Source organism: Phlebotomus papatasi, chromosome 5 (assembly GCF_024763615.1).
Source record: "Phlebotomus papatasi isolate M1 chromosome 5, Ppap_2.1, whole genome shotgun sequence".
NCBI classification, from domain to species: Eukaryota; Metazoa; Arthropoda; class Insecta; order Diptera; family Psychodidae; genus Phlebotomus; species Phlebotomus papatasi.
Genome location: NC_077226.1, coordinates 3781817 through 3803003, shown reverse-complemented (window position 1 = coordinate 3803003; position 21187 = coordinate 3781817). Strand labels below are relative to the sequence as shown.

Sequence of the window (21187 nt, the reverse complement as noted above, 5' to 3'; positions counted from 1 at the left end):
TGCTCACACGATTTAAGAGGGCTAAGGAAGAAATGGGAGACAGCCAGAATCTTACATTAATGATGGGGCTAAAACACCGAGATGTCAACAACAAGTTTGCGACTAAACAAGTCCTTACAATGAAGGAGGAAGAGAACCTTGCAAAATATTTGCTGGAATGTTCCAAGATTAACTATGGCCTGACCCTGAAAGATACACGAAAGTTGGCGTATACGTATGCAGTCAGTGAAGGCAGGACGATTCCAAATAATTGGTCAGAAGACAAGATGGCAGGGAAAGCATGGGCAAGAGGATTTTTGAGAAGACACAAGTATGCTTTTTTTATTCAGAATTTCAATATCTCAATTCTAAAATTCCGTTTTTTTTTTCAGAGAACTTTCGGTTAGAAAGCCGGAAAATACTTCTGCAGCAAGAAACCTTGGTTTCAATAAAGAGAGTGTGTTTCAATATTTCCAAAATTTGACAGGTATAATGAACACATATTCTTTCGGGCCAGACAGAATATATAATATTGATGAGACTGGCCTGAGTACAGTCTTGCGTTCGCAGAATGTGGTAGCCGGAAATAGCATGAAACAGGTTGGGATGTGTGTCTCTGCCGAGAGGGGTGAATCTGTGACAATTGTGGGTATCGTTAATGCAGCAGGGGAGTATATTCCACCTGTCATCATATTCCCTCGCAAACGACATCACCCGGAGTATATGGAAGGCTGTGTGGATGGTGCGCTACCTTTGTTTAATACAAAAGGGTATATGGATGCTACGTTTTTCTTGAGAACTTTGGAGCACTTCAAAAATCATGTACAAGTGTCGATTGAAAATCCACTTTTGTTGATTTTGGATAATCATTCATCTCACTTATCTCTTGAGGCCCTTAGATTCTGCCGAAATAACGGTATCCATATGATCACTCTACCACCACACACCAGCCATAAGACACAACCCTTGGACCTGGCTGTTTTTTATCCATTTAAGGAATACTGTGTGTCTGAATTCCAGGGCAAAAAAGTGACAGTGCATAATATTGCACGATTCTCCGCAATGCCGTTTAAAAAGAGCTTTACCTCCAGTAACATAAAATCTGGATTCAGGGCTGGGGGGATCTACCCACTGGATGGTAACAAATTGTTCAAATTTTTTGAAGACAGAGAACCTATCACCTCATCCCAGTCTTCCTATCATGTGTCCACAAATGCTCACGTAAATATCAATACAGCTCTGAACTCGAGAGTGGAGCCTGAGTTACCTATTAATATTTCTGGTACATCGTATCAACCAATATTGGATCTCGTTGATCGCAGATTTGAAATGCCGATGGATGACAGAAGTGATCTTCACGTGATTGCAGATCCGTCCACCTCACCAGAAGATACACAGCTTAGTTTTGAAAAAAATGTGAATCCAATGAAGTGGGAACGTGAGTCAAGTGCCTTGGAAAATGCTGCTTTTTCCGCAAATTTTTGCACAGACACTACGAGCAACCCTATTTTCCATCAAATTCCGTCGAAAAGTCATGTTTTCAGCAATTCATTTGATTCTGTTGAAGAACGTACTATTACTATGAGCACTGGTCTAAGTCTGAATCCACTAACCGAGGCAGAGCAGATATCGCTAACACCAACCGAAGTCCTAGATCTCTCAATTTCAGCTCATAAAAATGTTGATGACCATGAAGTTGAAGTAGCACCTTTTAAGAAGATTTGTATGTCCAATGCAGAAAGGCCAATAGATCTATCTATGAAGACTTCGACATTTTCATCAGATCCACGACTCCGTTTTGGAGGACTGGAAGTTCTCAGACCACTTCCCAACCCACAAATTCGACATCTTTCGAAACAACGAAATCGTGGTATGACATCGGCAATTCCTACCGGATCACCGGAATTCAAACGAAAGGAAAAATTAGCAGAGGAAAAGCGCCTGAAAGAGGAGAAGAAGCAACTGAGAGAAACACAGAGGAAGCTCATAAAAGAACCAAAGAAAGAAATAAAAAAGAGAATCAAGAAAGAACCTAAGGAAGAAACAAAAAAGAATCCCATTTCTAAGGAGAATCCGCAAAAGAAGAGAGGACGACCAAGCAAGCAGTCGGTATAAAACCTATTTTTTCTTAATTATTTATGCTGTTCATTGTTGTTATTTTGCATCACTCACTTTAGCTTTACGGAAAAAAATGAAATAAAAAAGGATTACATGAAATTAAATCAATCTTTAATATCTGTAAAAAAATGAAAGTTTCAAATTACATACATATGATAATTTATTTGAACAGTCCTCACAATTTAAAACAAATTTTAAATTTAATTTTTAATCTGATTTAGTTGGTCAGCTTAGATCCTGTGCTGTTTATAACTTTTTGTGGGGTATTTTACCGCAAATTTCATTGTAAGGGCACTTTGTAGCTTAAAAATCTTCAAAATAGTCTTTCAGTTTCTCGAAAGAGGCAGGAGAACTGATTGATCAGAAAGAAATCACATAAGACACAACTTCCGCAACATTTTGTTTATATTTTTTTCCGGGATGGACATAACCTCAATTGATATTTAATTTCAAAGCAGCTGAACATGCCATTTGTATTTTAGGGTTGTCATATTAATAAAATGACTTTTCCAACAATTTTTATTCCTCCAAAAACAAGTGCTTCAGAAAATTTAAAAAAAGAATATTTTTTTAGCATTTTTTACTGCAGTGTTGGTTTCCGTGAGTGCATTAGGCCTCAGGCTAATCATTAATACTCCATTTAGTGTTTCAGCAGCAATAATTTCCTAGAAAATTTTAGATTCAAAGGGATGTACCGTCACTTTCGAAGGCAAAAATAAGACCATGCCTTGGAATAAATTGACATCATATTTCCATTTTTCTTGTAAAGAAAAACTAAGAACTTTTGAACGCCAAATGAGGTAGGCATAAGAGCTTAATAAAGTAGAGAATTTTTCGGTGTAGTGAAAAATGAAATTCACTTTGCGGTTTACCCAGAAAAAAATCTCAAAGATTGAACTTCATTTTTCTGGTCCAACCTAGAGTACTTTCCCCTATACGTCTACTGGGTCTCTATAGAATGAACAAGGATTTTTATAAGAACATCAAGAAGATCCTCAAGATCACTCATATTGTCAAAACTTCGCCCAATCTATTCTCGGACATTTTGGACCTCATGGACAGTGGTCTTCATCCTATAGCCCAAGAAATTCTTGCAGCAAAACCAATCATCCGCAAATCTCTCTACCGGCAGAGCTATTTATCGTCCGCATGAAGCTGCTCAAACGTGCCTGAATAAATAGAAGATCGCTTACAATTGTTCCAGCGCATAGAGTCATCAAGCGTGCCTGCTTCATGTAGGGACTCAATTCCACAAATCTCAACACTGATAACTTGACCAAATGGCTGAGGGATTGGGTAACAGTATCACTGGCCGTGGACACAGATACTATGAGCTTCTTATACGTTCACCTGCCCATCATCTTCGCCTATAACCATCCCAAAAAATGGAAGCTCCACGGCTATAGTAGTGTTGATAATGTAAATAATAGCGGCAAAAGTAAAACATCTTTTTAGGAATGAAAAATTGTGAAGTTTATTATTTTGAAGGAGGAAATTAAATAAGTTTTCGGGGTTGTTCCCATTGTCTTCAGGTCCAAAGACAATGGTCGTTCCCTTTTTTTTTGGTGGATTGTCCACATCAGGAAGCACTTTTCTTTTCACACCTTTTGTGCTCTTTCCCTGACTCCTGATTAGGTCGTTCTCTTCTTTGATCTTTTCAATTTCTTCTTTCTGTTTCATTTCTGGTGATTTTGTCACAATGGTAGAAGCGATTTTTTTTACCTGACTTTGAATTAGGTTTGGTGGGATAGGTAGAGGTCTAATTACCACTAACTCGCCATATCGAAGCTGACACTGAGGATTCACAGTTATGGTAAGGCCGAAGGGAAGGAATGTTTTGTAGGTCATGAAATCTGTGATTTAATTCCCTGGAAACACTTGACGTAGATAGGGCAAAAGCTTCATAGCTCTTTTGTTGATCTCCCAACTTAGTGGATCTTTCTGACCAATGCTGACTGCATATTTGTACGCCAGTTCCCGGATTGTTAGCAGGGTAAGGCCAAAATTGAGTTTGTAGGAGGCCAAAAGATAGGCAGCAGTTTGTCTCTTGTGACACGGTGAAAACTTACTGTGGTACAAATTTGTTGACTATTTCCTTTTTCTTTAACCCCATCATCAGGGACATCTTCTGCGATTCCGGCAATCCTCTTTTTACCCTCCGCAACTGTGGTAATCTGGATTCCAAGGGCTGCGGAAGCATCTTTAACTTTCAACTTTTCTTGGAGAATTTCTTGAAGATCTGTCTGCATGGCTGCCTCATCCACAGTGCTGCGATTTCTCCCTCTCACTTTGCTTTTCTCCATCCTCTGCATATCTCAAAATAGAATGAATGGAATCACAAAATTCTCACAACCTTTTCACAGAAAATCTTCCTTCTTTGACACAAAAACAATAACACAAAAGTGAGGTTATACCGAAAATACTCAAAAACTAGTTATAAGCTGTAAGAGTTTATAGAAGATGTGATTCTTTCACTTTATTTCAGTTTGTGCAAACAATAAAAAACGCTTTTATGCAAAAATATTACAAAATTGTTTTCATAATTACTTTACTGCGGCATAATTGAGTCATATTATTTTTGTTAATCAACTTTAAGCTTTTTTGCATATTAGTTTATAGTGATTGATCAAATCAAAGAATTACAGTATGTGTGAATATGAGAGAATTGCACTTAATAAAAGAGTTGCCTGATTTTTATGCTCAAACATGGGCACCGAGGATTTAATTGGATGGGCATGGGTAGGACTTGTAAATCTTCTACCACCCACAAAACCAGCTTTATCCTAGCCAAAAGATTTTTCTTTAAATATAATCCCTGGTGAAGCCTCTACGTGCCTGTAAAGTAGTTTTTCCAAAAAGTGTGATTAATTGTGAAAAATTGTATGAAATATGACACAACAAAATTACAGTTTTGGGGCTATTTTCGATTTTTGTTTCCAGGAACTAGGATAAAAGGACTAGAATCCTATTTTTTTCAGGAAAGGTGAGGCATATGACTAGCTTTTAAAATATATTGCGATGAGTCACAATTATTAAGTAATATAGGAATAATTGAGTTATTGTAAAGCTTGGGTCTTTTAAAGCATGGGCACTTTCCCCTACTCAAAGTACATTCAAATAAATAATTTTCGATTAGTAGAATATTTAAGCATGTACTAAAACGTTTTTTGTTTCCTTGCTTATAATGTGTGTTAAAAGACGAAACCTGGTGCAACATACGCCGAAAATGGAAATATTTTATATAAAATTCTCTCAAAAATCCAAACTTTTCTTTAAAAAAATACTTTGTACAAAAACGAGTTTAACTTATCTGCTAATAGGAAATATTTGATTTTCGGATTGTCTGATAAATCTACTCTGAGTAATAGTGAGTACCACAAAGTTGGTTTTTTTCAAAAAAGGTTTCCAAAAATTAGATCGCAGTGCCAAAATTTTTAAAACTTAAAAAAAATTCAGATAAGATAGTTTTACAGTTGTACTTTATATGCTTATGAGCTTGAATTCAATATTTTTTTAATTATGTTGAAACAAACTTAGATAAAATATGAGACATTTTTAGTCTTTATGACCCACATAACCCCTTGAATTTTCATTAAAAAATCTTTAAAATTCAGCCGTTGGGACCTTACTTTCGGAGCCCTTTTTGCAAAATACATACTTTAGCGTGGACAAGATTTCTCAGAGTAGGGGAAAGTACTCTCCCTTCGAAAGTTCATGCCTTCGAATACTGTGAATTTCTTTGACTTTTCTTAAACACTTGCACATTTATATTAAATATTCGTTAGATCATTATAAATCACGAGTCCCCTCCAAAAATTGTGGGCCTAATGATTCGTTTTTATGTTTTTTTGAAGAAATATTAAAAATGGGCTCAACACTTAATTTTACTGGTCAACTTAATATCTGTTTTTTTTTCTATTTAAAATTTATTTTGGAAGAAAGTTACTATTGTAGTATATAAAGGGTTAATTAGGGTTGATATTTGTTAAGATAGTTTTCCTCAAGAAGGAAACTATGTGTGTGGATGGTGGAAAAATTAGAAAACCACCCATACGCAGGGTTGGAATTTTAGAGTTACATGCCTTCGAATGTTCATGTGGCAACTCTACCGCCATTTGATATGTCATACAGTAGACTCTTCGATATCCGGCTAACTGGGGGACAAAATGACATTTAGGTTTTTTGAATGATCAACGGTTTTTCTATTTTGTGCAGTGTGAATTTATTTCTGTCTGACAAAGAAAAAGAGAATTTTCTTCATGGTGTGCTTATGTTTCATTTTTTATCACAATTATGTAATAAAAACTTCGATACAATGTTAATAATACTTTAATTCACTCTGGAGAAACGTCATGTTTAGTGAAAATAGTTTTGAATATATCAACCGCCAGTGTTTGGCAGCTGTCACCCGGATATCGAAGTGCTGGATATCGAAGAGTCTACTGTATGATTGCTCGACATAACCTCACAGTTTTGTTTACTTTGCTTCATGTGTGGTAAAAGAATTTTGAAGTATTCTCAGATATTTTGTTTTGAAATTTAATGAAAGTGACTGAGAAAAAATGAAAGAGAAGTTCTGAGCAAAATCATGTGGGAGTACAACCCAACAATGCCGGTGCTCGAGTCTATTCCGCAATTGTGCTCATATTTGATCTTTGTGCAGTGGACCTATTTTGTATTTGAGGGCATCTACCTACTCTTCAAGCCACCGGAAGAAAAACCTGTGGTGGGGGAGATTGTCCTGATAACAGGAACTGATCATGGGATTGGCAGGGAAATGGCACTTCAATATTCAGCACTGGGAGCCACAGTTGTCTGCTGGGACATCAATGAGGAGGGAAATAAGGAAACTGTGAAAGAAATTTGCTCCCATAAAGGAAAAGCCCATGCATTTGTGTGTGACGTCTCGACGCGTAAGGAGATCATTGAGGTGGCCAAGAAGGTTAAAGCGGAAGCCCTGCCATCCTTTCCTGCAGCATACCGATGCGGAAATCCGCAAAATCTTCGATATTAATATTTTGGCGCACTTTTGGATGATGCAGGCCTTCCTCCCTCACATGATCGCCAAACGTCATGGTCACATCGTTTCACTTTCATCCATGGCGGAAATTGTTGGACTGCAAAATCTTGTGCCATACTGCGCATCCAAATTTGCTGTTCGTGGACTCACCGAAGCCATCAATGAGGAAATTCGTATGGACGGACTGGGAGCAGATCAAATTCACCACTATCTATCCCTACATGGTGGACACTGGACTCTGGAAGAAGCCCTACATGAGATTCAAGAATCTCGTGAAGCTCATCAGACCTGAGGAAGCTGCCGCAGTCATTATTTCTGCCCAGAGGCAGGAACTTATCGAAGCATCAATTCCTAAATACCTTCTATACCTCAATGGATTCACCCGCTTGTTCCCCGTCAAGTGTGGTGTTCTCCTGAAGGATTTCTTCCATAGCGGAGTCCACTCAGACCTGACTGAGGAAAAATAAATTTTTCGTGTGTGATAAAATTTTGATAAATTAGTAGGAAGGGCGGGTGTAGAGAGTGATTCTAGTAATAATCTATTTTGTATAGATATTTTGAAAATATTTGTTATTGAATGTGTGTACTCTCGATGATTCCCTTTTCTAAATAAACCTTGTAAAAAATGGTGAAAACGTAATGTTGTCAGGTCTCAAGAATTAAAATTTTAAAAGATTAAACGATGAGTTTTCGTCGCATCCACTCACTACACGGTATCGCCAAGCAACTTTGTACGATTTAAGTGGACCAAGGAGACCAAGGGTGAATGGGAGACAAAAAGAATCCCACACTAATGACAAGGCTAAAACACCGCGATATCAACATTTGGAAATCTGAATATCTGGAAATCGAAGAGGAAAAGAACCTTGCAGAATATTTTCTTGAATCTTCCAAGATGAAGACTGAAAGACACAATGAAGCTAAAGCCGGATGCTTCCGGATAATTAGTGGGCAGAAATCGCTAGGACAACAAGTGCAAAAGGATTTTTGGGAAGGCACAAATATGCCTTTTTATTCTAAATTTTGCTCTAAAACTTTACATTTATATTCAATTGTCACAAGTAACAAATAGACAGTACACTTCATTGGTAAAATATCACATAATGAGACGCAATTTTCAACATTTTTCTTTTATTTCCGGAATCTACATAACCTCAATTTATTAACTTCAAAATAACTCTCGAAGCATCACCCTTCTCTTTTTACAGTCGTATTTTAGGGTTGACATATCGATAATATGGCGTTTCTATCAATTTTTGGAAAGAGAAAAGCAGTCATTGACAAAAAAATTAAAAAGATTCTATTTACTCGCGCTTTTCACTGCAGTGATAGTTTCAGTGAATGAATTAGACCTCCAGCTAGTTCATAATAGGTCGTTTAATATATCGTCAGCAATATTTTCCGAGAAAATTCAAGATTCACAGGCATGTACCGCCACATTCGAAGGTAAAAACTGCACTATGGGTTGGACCAAATCGACACAATATCTTTAACATTCTTGTAAGAAGAAACTAAGAACTTTTGAATCCTAAATGATGTAGACGTGGAATCTTAAAGAACTAGAGACTTTGTCGGTGCATCGAAAATTAACATACAATGTCAATTTTCCCAGAAGAAAATGTTAATGTTTGAACTTCGTTTTTCTGGTCCAACCTAGAGTACTTTCCCCTATCTGCAATCAAAAAACTAAGTATTCTCTTACTTAGCCGATGAACTAAACTTGTACTTGAACGGTACATTTTTTTCTAAAATTGAAATTTGGATTTTTTAGCAGAATTTTTAATCAAAAGAATACAATTTTCGGTGTATTTTACCCCATGTTTTGTCTTGTAAAATAAATTGTGAGCGAGGTAAAATAAAATCTACCGTTCAAGTACGATTAACTAAGTCAACTCATCACCTAACAGGCAATATTTAGTTTTTTGACGTCAGATGAATATATTCTGAGAAATGAGGAGCTCATAGCAAAAAAACAAAGCTCTTTTAATAGGGAAATGCATACAACTTAAGAGCCTTTTTTTGCTCTGAACGCCTCAAGTCTTGTACACCGAAAAGTTTTTTTTTTCTTCAAAAAACTGTCTCTAAAAATCAGGTTTCAACGGCCGAATTTTTAAGATTTTTAAATGAAAATTTCAGAAAATATAGTTAAAATGTTGTAGTTTTATATTTTGAAAAGCTCGAACTAAAATAATTTTTGTTTTATCAAAAAATGATGTCAAGGAAATATACTGTTTTGTTTAAGCCTGCGAAACCACCGTAACTCAATAAATTTGAGGTTTTTTAATCAATTTATGGGATGACTCGCTTAGTCAATTAGCAAAAGCGACAGCTCTTGGGCGGCGAAATCTCTAACTGAAGTTTCGCAGTTATGACTGTATTGAAATTCCGAAACGAAGTTGACATTGAAATTGAAATGAAATTGGTGGAAACGAAAATAAAATATAAAAGGGACAGATAATCCTAACCGGCTTAGGTGAGATTCTTTACATGAGCTAACTCGGAGTGCATGCAAATTCGATTTAGAGCTGAAGTTGGGAGACGCCATTCAGTTATCTTGAATCAAATTCGTGAAATTATACAAATTTTGTATTTAAACCAAAATATCAAGGATTCCGATGAACTGGCACAAAAGTGATATATGGGTGAAATGTAGACCAGAATGTACTCTATAATTTTCCTATAGAACATGATCTCATCGATTACTCAGAAGCCAAGATAATCGAGGTTTTTTTGTTTCTTAACTTGTTTTTTCATCCAGAGTGCCCCAAGTGTTCATTTGTTGAACTTCAACTATATCAAATAATTGTTGTATTTTGCGGGACTTTCCATTTAAAACCCTATTTTAAGTGTCTTGGTGGAGTAGAGGCAGTCAAATTGGCATCTGAGTGATTTCAAAGCGTTATTATGGGAAAAATCAATTTTTTCACACTTAAACGGCAAAATCGGAGTGATAGCGTAGTCTGAGCGGAAAATGATGTATGGACGAAATATAGAGACAAATGTTCTCTACAATTATGTTGAAGTAATCATCAAAATTGGCTCAGCGACAGTCGAGATAATTGAGGTTATGTGATATTGAAATTTGGTTTTTCGACTGTGGCGCCCCTGGTGTTGGTCCCACGAAGTTAAAATGTTCTAGAAACTTGTAGAATTTGGTGAGATCTTTCATTTAAGCCCTCATTCATCAAAATCGGTCAAATAGAACCGGAGATATGATTTTTTGAATTTTGTGAACTTTGACCCCTCATATCTCCGGTTCTGTTTGAACCACAGCGCACATTTGCACCATTTTGGAAACGTCCTACAACATACTACAACATACTAAAATTTCATTAACTTGCACAATGCCGTTTTTGAGAAAAATGACTTTGAATTTCGATGAATTTTGACGCTATCACAGCGCCACCTGTAGTGACTTTTTGAACTTCCATCTGAAAGTGCTCATTGAGACGAAACCAAAAAGGTAAAATTTAGGTCGCTATGTCAGTTAGAACCGGAGATAGAGGCCGGTCAATGTTCGAACTTTGACCCCTTATAGCTCGGGTCAGGGGTTTTACATCGACTTAAGGTTTGTTTTTGTTTGATAGGTATAATCAACGGCTACAACATACTAAAATTTCAGCCCGATGCACAATGGAATTTTTGAGTTATTTAACTTTTAAGATTTAAAAATTTTCTTTTTAAAAAAAGCGCCCCTAGCGGTGGTTTTATGAACTTGCGATGTTAGAAGGGGAAGTGGCATTTCACGAGAGCTTTCCAAAGAGCCCTCAGTTTTTAAATTCTGACAATTAGAACCGGAGTTATGGCCATTTTAAGAAATTTTTTTGGACCCTTATAGCTCGGGTCAGGGGGGTCGGGGGACCTTAAGTTTGGTATTGATGGAAAGCTCTAAGGCCCAGCTATAACATACTAAAATTTGAGCCCGCTCGATGCCATAGGGGCGGAGCTATTGAGAAAACAAAAAAATGGGGGTCTTCAAAATGGCGGAAGGAGGGGTGGGGAGTGGGGGGTCAATGCGTCAAGTTACAATTTTCATGCGATATATAACCTTTGCCGAAAACCGCAAGTCGATATCTTTTTTAGTTTAGCCACATATATATTCGTGATCAGGAAGTGGCGAAACACATTTTGGCCAAGTTTGAGGTCGATCGGACGACATGAAATTTTGTTAGGATTATAGTAGGTGAGATTGTTAAGAATCTCACCTAATACCTATCCTAAGTTTGACTTTGTAAAATAAATGATATTTTTATGAAAAAAAAGAGGTAGTTTTGTGTCAATTTTGAGGAAAAATTCACCATAAAAGGCTCCTGTTGGACCAAAAATTTGAATCTTGTCGTTAACTTTAGGTGTATTTTGAGGTTTTAAATGTCAAAAAGTGCTGAAAATTTCATTTGGAGTTCATATTTACAACCAATTCTGCTTTTCTGGCTTTTCTTTCGAGGAAAAACGTCCACTTTAGAAGTATTTGCGCACTTACCTGGAGCCTCGCTGATACTCTGTCCTTGTTGCTCGATGTCCTGAAACCAAGAGAAAAATCCAGTGAAAATCCTGAGAAAATATTCATAATAAGGAACAATTTTCCTCCAAGAGAAACACTTATTTCTTGGACATTTAAGGCAGGTAAGGCAGGTAAAAAGGAAGACAAAACTCACGAGGCTATCTGGAGACTCTTCCTGAAGTTGCTGGGGTCATCTTTCAGCTCCTCCTGATGCCCTTCCCAGAGAAGGCTGTCTTTTCCCTTCTGGAGGCACAGAACACAGCAGTAGAGCTGCCCTCTGGGTCTCTAAATTGCTTTCCGGAAGGGCTTTTCCGGCGAATTTGAGACTTCAGGAGGGCATCTTCCGCTTCAATATCACTCAACACTGCCCTACTTTGCTATTTTCAGCATTTTCCCCGAGGAAAGACCACTGAACACTATCTGACAGGTGTGATTCTTTCACAGCAACTTGCGTTTCTTTCTTTTTTTGGCAAATTTTGTGGCTTTTTATTTTCAAAATTACTTTTCTAAAATTAATTTTTCTCAATTACCCACTTTAATTGGCAATTTTCTGCATGAGGAATGCTCAAATCATGCTTCTTGTGGGTATCAGCCCGATCTGAGACGGGTGATAAATTTTCAGTCAATTACACTAGCTGTCACTGAAAGAATCACACCTTCGATACACAATTTGCACCTTTTTCACCATTTTCACAGCACTTTTTCTGCCCTGAAAGGCTTTCTGGGGCCCTCTCTGAGTCCACTGCAGGCCAATTGACCCGGAAAACCGGGAAAATTGTCCTGAAGCCAACATTTTCCAAAGCGTCACTTTTATCGTTCACTTTTCACCCCTTTCCCATGCAAATTTTCCCCTTTCCTGCTATCACTGCACTTCACTTGAACCCTTAAGAGTCCCCACGCGCGACTACAAAATCATTTTCTGTCTTTTCCGTGATATTTTTCTGGGAAAAACCAAAATTTCTAGGAATTTCCTTCCACGAACAAAAAAGTCCCCTTTCAACATGGCGTTTGAACAGAAAGAGACACACGAATTCTCGGAAACTTTTGAGCACTCAAAAGCTCTGCATGACAGCTGTCATGCGTCTTCCGGCAAATGACACAGATGGCAGTGACGCAAGTTGTCGTCATTTGAAATGCAACGATTTCTGTGGGAAAAATCCCCATGAAAAATGCGGAAAATCACAAGGAAATGCTTGGAAATTCAATAAGAACCAAATGAAAAGCCAAAACTGAGTTGGAAAACACAGAGAGCGGAACGAATTCTCGTCAATTGCAGCAGATTGCATAATTCATTCAAATTTTCAACCTTCCCTCGACACAATCTGCAGATGGCGCTGTTTTCACTCTGGAGATGTCATAGAATTTCAAAACGAACGAATTCTTGGGAAATCTTCTGAGAAAAAATGAGTTTTTCCTCGGAAAATCTGTGTTTTCCTACAATATATCACACAATAAGAACACCAAGGTAATCTTTTTTTATCAATTTGCCACTGTATCTTGATGGAAATTGGAGAAAATTTCCCCAAATCTCAAGAACCGTTAAATATGAATTTCCTATGGAAAATATTTCAAGAGAAAACTGTGGAAAATTTACCTTTTTATTGAGAACAATCACTTCGAGGATTTTCCTATTGGCCTGAAGAAGTCTCCCAGAGTGTGAAGAGTGGAAATTTCTGTGGAAATTCGAGCAGAAAAACAATTTCATTTCCCCATGGGAAATTCAAATAAAACCGTCAGGAAAATTGAGGAATTATTGGAATCATTTTCTGCAAATTTTCCTCAATTTACAGCATCAGGTGGCAATTGAGGTTCTCTATTGTACCCCTACTGTTGTTTCTTCAGTGAAAAATGACAAATTTTCCCTGTGAAAATCCCATTTTCCACGGAGATTTTTCTCAAAGAAGTCGTTGTATTTGAAATGCTTTGACAACTTGAAGTTTAATGTCAGTGCCATCTGTGACAATTGCCAAAAGACATGACAGCTGTCATGCAGAGCTTTTTTGTGCCTGAGAATTCGTGTGTCTCTTTTGGTTCAGACGCCATGTTGAGTGCGGGCTTTTTTCTTCCTAGAAGTTCCTGGAAATTTTAGTTTTTCCCCGAAAAATATCACGGAAAATGATCTTGTAGTCACGCGTGGGGACTCTTGGGGGTTCAAGTGGTGTGCATTGATAGGAGAAAAGGGGAAAATTGCATGAGAAAGGGGTGAAAAGTGAACGATAAAAGTGACGCTTTGGATAATTCTGGCTGCTGTTCAATTTTCCCGGTTTTCCAGGCTAATTGGCCTGTAGTGGGCTCAGGAGGGCCCCAGAAAGCCTCTCGAAGCAGAAAAAGTGCTGTGAAAATGGTGAAAATAGTGAAAATTGTGTATCGAAGGTGTGATTCTTTCAGTGACAGCTAGTGTAATTGACTGAAAATTTATCACCCGTCTCAGATCGGGCTGAAACCCACAAGAAGCACGATTTGAGCATTCCTCATGCAGAAAATTGCCAATTAAAGTGGGTAATTGAGAAAAATTAATTTTAGAAAAGTAATTTTGGAAATAAAAAGCCTCAAAATTTGCCAAAAAAAGAAAGAAACGCAAGTTGCTGTGAAAGAATCACACCTGTCAGATAGTGTTCAGTGGTTTTTCCTCGGGGAAAATGCTGAAAATAGCAAAGTAGGGCAGTGTTGAGTGATAATGAAGCGGAAGATGCCCTCCTGAAGTCTCAAATTCGCCGGAAAAGCCCTTCCGGAAAGCAATTTAGAGACCCAGAGGGCAGCTCTAGTTCTGTGTTCTGTGCCTCCAGAAGGGAAAAGACAGCCTTCTCTGGGAAGGGCATCAGGAGGAGCTGAAAGATGACCCCAGCAACTCCAGGAAGGATCTCCAGATAGCCTCGTGAGTTGTTTTTCTTCCTTTTTACCTGCCTTACCTGCCTTAAATGTCCAAGAAATAAGTGTTTCTCTTGGAGGAAAATTGTTCCTTTTTATGAATATTTTCTCAGGATTTTCACTGGATTTTTCTCTTGGTTTCAGGACATCGAGCAACAAGGACAGAGTATCAGCGAGGCTCCAGGTAAGTGTGCAAATACTTCTAAAGTGGACGTTTTTCCTCGAAAGAAAAGCCAGAAAAGCAGAATTGGTTGTAAATATGAACTCCAAATGAAATTTTCAGCACTTTTTGACACTTAAAACCTCAAAATATCCCTAAAGTTAACGACAAGATTCAAATTTTTGGTCCAACAGGAGCCTTTTATGGTGAATTTCTGCTCAAAATTGACACAAAACTACCTCTTTTTTTCATAAAAATATCATTTATTTTACAAAGTCAAACTTAGGATAGGTATTTTTTTTATCATTTTCCTTCTCAATTTTTCTTTGGGTTGCCTCTTCTTTTATTTCTTTCTTCACAAATTCATGAATTTTTTTTTGCAAAAAAGTTGCTTTTGTGGATTTCTTTTTTATTTATTTTTGTTGATTTTAGAGGTTAAATGGTGACAAATGATGGGTCTCAGTGTGGCATAAGGATACTTCTGTGTCCTTTATCTGGTTCTGTATCCACAGAACAGCACCATGATCGTGAATCTGTCGGTGGAAATACCAAATCAGGATACTGACTGCTCGAAACACCTAAAAAGAGGAAGTCAGAAAGAATGTTTTATTACAGCAACAGCGCCTCTAACGTTGATTATATGAACTTCAAATGTTCTAGAGATTTAAAGTATTTCCCAAAACCTTTCATTTTCACACTCAAAAACCAAAATTCTAGCTTTTAGTTTGACTAATATTTCAGTTCAACGTTCAAAAAACGGAAAAAAAACAAGAAAAAAACATAAAATTACCTGATGTTACCCCAGATGCCGATGTTGGTGGATAGGGTGATCCTGTATTTAGGGTATAGCATGAATGGGTTGTGGTACAGTGACGTTGAGCAGCTGAGAAGGTCAATGGAAGGTCATAGGCGATATTTGTGGGGGCGCTAGTGGCATGATGGAGCGGTGGAACGGGTCCAATTGATGTTCTAACCATTTGACATTGATACGGTGATGCTAAATCTCTACTCTGACATCCACTTCCAGCTACAACACCAATCGTTGGGGATGATGGCATTGGTTGATGTGTAAATCCAACCATTGGTGACATACTGAAAGTTATTTTTGGCAATTAGAAACAGTATAAGCTACCTAAGACCATTAATATGACCATTTATGATCATTTTTATACAAATTCAGCGCCCAAAAGTCAAAAAAACAAGCGCTGAATTGACATTAAAGACGCTGAATTTGGAAATACGAAGCAGTATAAGATAACTGAGACCATTAATGTGACTCTATGATCATTTATAAGCGAATTCAGCGTCCTAAAACTCAGATAGATGCGCTGAATTTGCATTTAGGACACTGAATTTGGAAATTAGAAACAGTATAAACTTCTTAAGACATTAATGTTACCCTCTATGATCATTTTTATGCAAATTCAGCGCCCAAAAGTCAAAAAACAAACGCTGAATTGACATTAAAGACGCTGAATTTGGAAATACGAAGCAGTATAAGATAATTGAGACCATTAATGTGACTCTATGATAATTTATAAGCGAATTCAGCGTCCTAAAATTCAGACAGAAGCGCTGAATTTGCATTTAGGACACTGAATTTGGAAATTAGAAACAGTATAAACTTCTTAAGACATTAATGTTACCCTCTATGATCATTTTTATGCAAATTCAGCGCCCAAAAACTAAAATTGAAGTGCTGAATTTGAATTTAGGACGCTGAATTTGGAAATTAGAAACAGTATAAGCTACTTAAGACCATTAATGTGACCCTTTATGATCACTCGTATGCAAATTCAGCGCCCAAAAGTCAAAATAAAAGCGCCGAATTGACGTTTAAGCTGCTGAATTTAGGCTTAGAACCTAAATTCATTGTCTCCAAATTTATTTACATTAAAAAGAATTATACTCTACCTCAATGATTATTCATAACAAAATTCAGCAGTCGCTGAATTTGAATTTAAAGTCAAATTTAACACTTTAGAGCGCTCAAAAATCAAAATACAACCGCTGAATTGAATTTCAACAGTTCGAATTTCCACTTGAAAACAATTTTTAACAAATTCAGCATTTTAACATCAAGAATTAAACGCAAAACTTTCAATTCAGAGTCAAGTTCAGCACCTTAAAATATCAATTTGCCCTCGAATAATTGTTGCTACTGGAGTTGAGTGCTCAGAGAGTTAGATAGCATCGCTCAATTGACATTTAAGACGCTAAATTTGCATTAAAGGACAATATAAGCTCCTTTAAATATTATTGCAGCATTTAATAATTACTTTATACGCAAATTCAGCGTTTTAAAAATAAAACTTAAGCACTTATTTGGCATTCAAAGCCAAATTCAGCTCCTCAAAATACTATTTTACCCTTTGATGATTATTTTCAACTTAATTCAGCGCATGAAAATTAAAATTGAAGCGCTGAATTGGACTTTAAGCAGCTGAATATGGTGTAAAAGTAAAATTCAATTCTTTGAAATAATACTCTACCCTTTAATGATTGTCTTCAACTCAATTCGGTGCAAAAAGATTAATATTAAAGCGCTGAATTGGAGTTTAATTTGCTGAATATGGTATAAAAGTCAAATTCAGCTCCTATAAATATTATTCTCCCTTTTAATGGCTGTTTCCAACTATATTCAGAGCACGAAAATTAAAATTAAAGCGCTGAATTGGAGGTCAAACAGCTAAATATGGTGAAAAAGCCGCATTTAATGTCTTTAAAACAACTATCTACCCTTTAATGATTATTTCTAACGTTGTTGGCTTTCCCAAAAGCCCTTCTGTTTCATCAGAGTCAAAATAAAAGCGCTGAATAGACATTTAAGACGCTGAATTTTGGATTCAGAGGCAAAATCATATCATTAAAACAATAATGTACCCTTCAGTGACTATTTATATGCAAATTCAGCATTTTAAGATGAAGAATTAAGCGCTGAATTTGAATTCAGAGTAAAAATTCAGCTTTTTAAAACCGTTAATTTGCCTTTTAATGGTTATTTGTAAGAAAATTCAATGCTCCAAGAGAAGATAGAAGCGTTGAATTGAACACAAAAGCGCTGAATTTGGTTTAAAAAATGCCTGATATTGTCAAAAAACGCTCAAAGATGCTCTGCTACAAAGAAACTTCGGTTAAAATCGTTTGAGGCATTTTAATTTGCATTTTCTAACGTATTGGCTTTGTTCTGGCTATATCACAAATTTATCAAATCTCAAAATTATTGCTCAAGAATCAAAATAAAAGCGCTGAATTTGATTACAAATAATTACAAAAGGGTAGATAATTGAAAGATACTAAATGTGGCTTTTACACCATATTAAGCGCCTTAAATTCCAATTCAGCGCTTCAATTTTAATTTTTTATGCGCTGAATTCACTTGAAGATAATCATTAAAGAGTAGAATAATATTTTGAGGAGCTAAATTAAACTTTTACACCATATTCAGCGAATTAAACGCCAATTAAGCGTCTCTGTATTGATGTTTAAGTCATTCTTAATGGAGGTTATTGACAATTCAGCTTCTTTCTAATATTAATTTACTCTTTAATTATTATTTTAAATCAAATTCAGCACATTGAACATCAATTCAGCACTTCTGTCTCAATATTTTTTCGTTCAATTTAAATTAAAAATTACTAAATGGAGGAATAATGTTTAAAGCAGCTCAATTTGACTTCTTTGAATGCATATTCAGCGCTTTAGATTTCAATTCAGCGCTTCTATCTTGAACTTCATATGCTCAATTTTACTTTATGCGCTGAATTTGATTAGAAATACTCATAAAAGGGTATATAATTTTTCTAAAGACATTAAATGTGACTTTTTCAACATATGTTACAACATATGTCTTTTACAACATATATACGAAATAAACTCCAATTCAGCGCTTCTCTTGTAATCTTTATGCGCTGACTTTTTTGGAAAATAATCATTACAGGGTAGAATAATATTTGGGGGAGCTGAGTTTGACTTTTACACCATATTCAGCTAATTAAATTCCAATTCAGCGCTTTAATTTTAATCTTTTTGCGCTGAATTATTAGGAAACAGTTATTAGAGAGTAGATAATTGTTTTTAACACTAAATGTGGCTTTTACAAAATATTCAGCTCTTTAAGGATTAATTCAGCGCTTCAATTTTAATTTTTTATGCGATGAATTTAGTTGGAGACACTCATTAATGGGGAGAATAATATTTTATGGAGCTAAATTTAACTTCTACACCATATTCAGCAAATAAAACTTGAATTCAGTGCTTTGATTTTAATATTTATGCGCTGAATTTAGTTGGAAATAATCATTAGAGCGTGGATAATTGTTTTAAAAGCACTAAATATGACTTTTACACCATATTCAGCGAATTAAACTCCAATTCAGCGCTTTAGTATTAATTTTTGTTCGCTGAGTTTAGTTGGAAACAGTCTTTAAACGGTTAAATAATATTTTGAGGAGCTGAATTTGACTTTTACACCATATTCAGCGAATTAAACTCCAATTCAGCGCTTCTCTCGTGATCTTTATGCGCTGAATTTATTTGGAGAACAATCATTATAGGGTAGAATAGTATTTAGAGGAGTTGAATTTGACTTTTACACTATATTCAGCTCTTTAAAGTCCAATTCAGCTCTTTAATTTTAATTTTCATGAGCTGAATTTAGTTGGAAACAGTCATTACAGGGTAGAATAATATTTTAAGAAGCTGAATTTGTTTTTTAAACTATATTCTGCTCTTTAAGGATTAATTTAGCGCTTCAATTTTAATTTCTTATGTGCTGAATTTCCTTGGAGGCACTCATTAACGGGGAGAATAATATTTCAAGGAGCTGAATTTGACTTTTACACCATATTAAGCTTTCTAAACTCAAATTCAGCGCATCTATTTTAATTTTCATGCGCTGAATTGATGATTAATTCGCTGAATTGTCAGTAATGTCTATAAAAGTGACTTAAATGTCAAAATAGAAGCGCTGAATTTAAATAAGAAAAAGGAAAAGAGTAATTAGGAAGGTATCAGTATACCTGTAAGTATCAGTCATTGGCATTGGGAGCGATGTGTACATGGAACAATTGATTGGTGGTGCAAATGGTGTTGCATTGAGATTCAAACGTGGTGATCCACCACTTGGGGGTCCCTGGATGTCCCCAATGCCACCACAGTCACTCTGATGACCTTCCATTGCACCATGTGATCCCTGACCACCTGCTCCTGGAGGCGTTCTCCGTTGATTGCGCAGTTTTTCCTCACGACGCCACTTTGCGCGTCGATTTGAGAACCACACCTGCGTCGGAGAGGCACAGAGAGAGACAAAGAGAGAATTTGTGGGTGGTTCATGTGCAAGTACCGCCCATCCAACACAAAATTTCTCCTCACCTGAATTCTCGCCTCCGGAAGTCCAATTTTGGCTGCTAAACGTTCTCTGGCAAAAACATCAGGATAGTGCGTCCGTTCGAATTCATTCTCAAGATTGTCAATTTGATCATTTGTAAAACTTGTTCGATTTCTCTGAAGTTTCCGCTTCAGCCTCAGCCTAGCCTGATCCTCATCTGTGCCAGGTGTTGAACCAGCATTTGAATTTTCACCTTCACCACTTGCAGTTTCATCCGAATGCTGACTTTCGAATTCTGACAAATAAATAAACAAAAAAAATGACCTAAAATACCATGCTGACAACTTAAAAAGTCACATTTAACATTATTTTAGAAGGAATTCAGCGCTTTTGCGGTCAATTCAGCGCTTTTGTTTTGATTCTTTCGCAATTATTTAGAGATTTGATAAATTTCTGATATAGCCAGAACAAAGCCAATATGTTAGAAAATGCAAAAAAAATGCCTCAAACGATTTTAACCGAAGTTTCTTTGTAGCAGAGCGTCTTTGAGCGTTTTTTGACAATATCAGGCATTTTTTAAACCAAATTCAGCGCTTTTGTGTTCAATTCAACGCTTCTATCTTCTCTTGGAGCATTGAATTTTCTTACAAATAACCATTAAAAGGCAAATTAATGTTTTAAGAAGCTGAATTTGACTCTGAATTCAAATTCAGCGCTTAATTCTTCATCTTAAAATGCTGAATTTGCATATAAATAGTCTCTGAAGGGTAGATTAATGTTTTAATGATATGATTTTGCCTCTTAATTCGAAATTCAGCGTCTTAAATGTGTATTCAGCGCTTTTATTTTGACTCTGATAAAACAAAAGGGCTTTTGGGAATGCCAACAACGTTAGAACTAATCATTAAAGGGTAGATAGTTGCTTTAAAGACAATAAATGCGGCTTTTACACCATATTCAGCGAATTAAACAACAATTCAGCGCTTTTATTTTAGTTTTCGTAGTTTTAGTAGTAGTTTTAGTTAGTTTCAGCGCTTCTCTCGCGATCCTTATGCGTTGAATTCAGTTGGAAACAGTCATCAAAGTGTAAAATATTATTTTAAGGAGCTGAATTTGACTCTTGCGCCATATTCAGCGAATTAGACTCCAAAACAGCGCTTTAATTGTAATTTTCGTGCGCTGAATTCAGTTAGAAACAGTCATTAAAAGGGA

At 36.3% G+C, this 21187-nt stretch overlaps 1 protein-coding gene and 1 pseudogene across 1 annotated transcript in view; one reads left to right on the top strand and one right to left on the bottom strand.

Annotated features, from left to right (window-relative positions):
• The first annotated feature begins 6706 nt into the window (after positions 1–6706).
• LOC129808678 (epidermal retinol dehydrogenase 2-like) lies at positions 6707–8073 on the top strand (annotated as a pseudogene).
• Positions 8074–14965: 6892 nt separating this feature from the next.
• LOC129808677 (paired box protein Pax-6-like) overlaps positions 14966–21187 on the bottom strand; it is a 60755-nt gene continuing 54533 nt past the window's right edge. Inside the window, exons 5-8 of the mRNA XM_055858448.1 lie at positions 20020–20270; positions 19668–19927; positions 15437–15738; positions 14966–15224 (exon numbers count right to left, since the gene is read on the bottom strand). Coding sequence (XP_055714423.1) covers positions 15106–15224; positions 15437–15738; positions 19668–19927; positions 20020–20270 — 932 coding nt within the window. The 3' untranslated portion in view covers positions 14966–15105. The remainder of the gene's footprint in view (positions 15225–15436; positions 15739–19667; positions 19928–20019; positions 20271–21187) is intronic.